This window comes from Pipistrellus kuhlii, unplaced genomic scaffold (genome assembly GCF_014108245.1).
Source record: "Pipistrellus kuhlii isolate mPipKuh1 unplaced genomic scaffold, mPipKuh1.p scaffold_m20_p_10, whole genome shotgun sequence".
Classification (NCBI taxonomy): Eukaryota; Metazoa; Chordata; class Mammalia; order Chiroptera; family Vespertilionidae; genus Pipistrellus; species Pipistrellus kuhlii.
In genome coordinates, this window is record NW_023425405.1 from 41,206,922 (window position 1) to 41,209,406 (window position 2,485).

General features: G+C 31.5%; 1 protein-coding gene across 1 annotated transcript; it reads left to right on the forward strand.

Moving 5' to 3' along the window:
- The first annotated feature begins 319 nt into the window (after positions 1 to 319).
- Positions 320 to 1,081, forward strand: TEX47 (testis expressed 47). Its single transcript, XM_036429506.1, has one exon. The coding sequence runs from the start codon at positions 320 to 322 to the stop codon at positions 1,079 to 1,081; it is 762 nt and encodes a 253-aa protein (XP_036285399.1).
- The last annotated feature ends 1,404 nt before the right edge of the window (positions 1,082 to 2,485 follow it).

Sequence of the window (2,485 nt, forward strand, 5' to 3'; positions counted from 1 at the left end):
TCTTCTCTCTACTTCCTAGTTTATTGCAGAGTTTTTCTTAGAATGCAAGTGTTAGTTATGTAACTGTAAACTTTTTTTTAAAAAAAATCTCTACACTTTAAGTCTAGTTTTAATATTCTTTTTCATTTCCAGGGCATTGTTTAATTGATAACACTGGGAAGGGATTTTGCTATTCAGTAGTATTTGACAAACTGAGTAAACTATTTTTCTTTTTGTCAGAATAAAAATAGGAGTTCATCACTGAAGATATACCCTGATGATGTAAATATTGAAATAAGCTAAAAATCAGAATCATCTAGAAAAATAATTAGGACTCATCATGTCCTTCTCAGGCCATACCCAAAAGAGCAGCAAAAGACCTTTTCCAGTGGAACATATTATGCCCCCACAAGTTCTACGAAACAATTACTTGCATGTTCTGGAAGAAAAGCAAAAACTCCAGCTAAAGAAATTCCTTCTTGATAGGATGTTCCTAGTGGCCAAGACAAAAGAGAACATAGAAAAAAAAGATGTTACTGATTACTATGAACATTTGTTTCAGACAATTTCAAAACAGTACGTAAGCGAAGCAGTAACAGGATTACTGCTCATATATCGTACTTTCATTCTGCATATCCTTGAATCCTCCAGCAGTACTCTTTACAGCATTCTTTTAGATTACATTAACCATAAAAAGAAGAGAGGAGAATATTTTATCAAAGGAATGAAAATTGTAGTGGTGTCCCATAACATCCCAACCAGGATCTTCATGCAATGGCATGTTATAGTCATAAAAGTGCCAGTCATGTATCTGGATGATGTGACACAGTCACAGTCCCTGAGAGAGATCGTCACAGAGTTCCTCACCCAAACTCATAAACTAGCACTCTACTTTTTTAAGACTCTTAAAGTGGGCGCAAAGGGACCCAGCGAGAACTTATACCAACCTGCACCTGAATTACTCCTCCCAGAACAAATAATTAAGTATTTATACAAATCTGAAGAATTCTTGGAGCCAGAAATTTTCATAAACATGTATAATAGACCTATTCACATCACTTTCGATACTGAGGTGGTATGGCCTGCTCCTTCCCGTTTCTAGAAGGAGTGATAATGTGATAAAAGAGGCTGAAGGAGACTAACAGCAGATGTGAGAAATGTGGTCAAATCTCCTAAGGAATTTTTGCTACTTCAATAAAAAAGGACATACTTCTATTTAAAGTTATTCATCTGTTTAAAAGAAGAAATAGAACACCACAATATACACAAAGGTAATACACAAATTTCTACAGAGTATGTTGAAAATGTATCTGTTCTGATATTAAGTTCAATATGTTATGTGAATAGGTGGAGTGGTTTCATAAGTTCTGTCATGTTAACATTAGTGTGATGGAATGACTTACTTTATTAAAGAAAACTGTGCAAAAGTGTATACTTGATTCACATTCTCATTCACTAAAAAGTCAATGAGCAGCTTCTACCACACAGAATCAAATTTTAGGAAAAACTATTTTGTTCTAGAAGTACAAAATTTAGGGCAAATTTACCTTGAGTTGCTTGCAATCTAAGGTTTTGAGGAAAATATGTGTAAAAATAAGTAGAGAGTATATGATACAGCACAATATAATCTGATATGTGATCACTATTATAGTAGAAATATCTAGGAAAGACTTTAAGAGCACAAATGAAGGAGTAATCTCTATATGATTCCTGAATTCAGAAAACAAATCCTAAACTTTGAAAATAGTTCCAAACTATTCTGGACTATAAAACCAAGAATATTGAGACCACTATAAAGCTAAAGAATAAATCAGCTTTTTTAAATTACCAAAGGCATTATATTTTTCCTGCAAAATCTTTTATTGTGCACCTTTCACATGGTATGTTTACCAGGTGCTAGGATATGACAGAAGGTCCACATAAGACATGATTTCTCAATGACTCCATAAGAGTATTTCTCAATAATTCCACATACAATAAACAAATTGATTATTTTTTCTATAAAAGCAATTAATTATACATAATTTCTATAAAGCAATTAATTATACATAATTTCTCTATGACCTATTTTAAGTTTGTCTCCCCCTTCCTTTAACCCCAGATTAAATTTTTTGCATTAATTAAAATCGTGAAATTTATTTGAAAAACTAAATTAAATATATTTACTATTTCAATAATACTCATGCAAAATTACTTTAATATCTCATGAAAAGCTATGGATTTAATGAAATATATAGTTATTTTAGTTTCATTTTTTAATTTATTTGATTTGCAGTCTCTTCAGGAGAAAAAACACACACTATCTCAGTATGCACCTCAAACTTGCCATACGCAATTTGGCAAATAATTTGTCATCATTTGTTTCATATCAGAATCAAATTTCAGGATAGACAATTTCTATTTTTAAATCTTATAATATAGATTGACAAACAGCATGGCATTTTCCACTTTTAACTCAACTTCAGATTACATTCATTTATGTTTAGTGACAAAGAGCATATTTTAT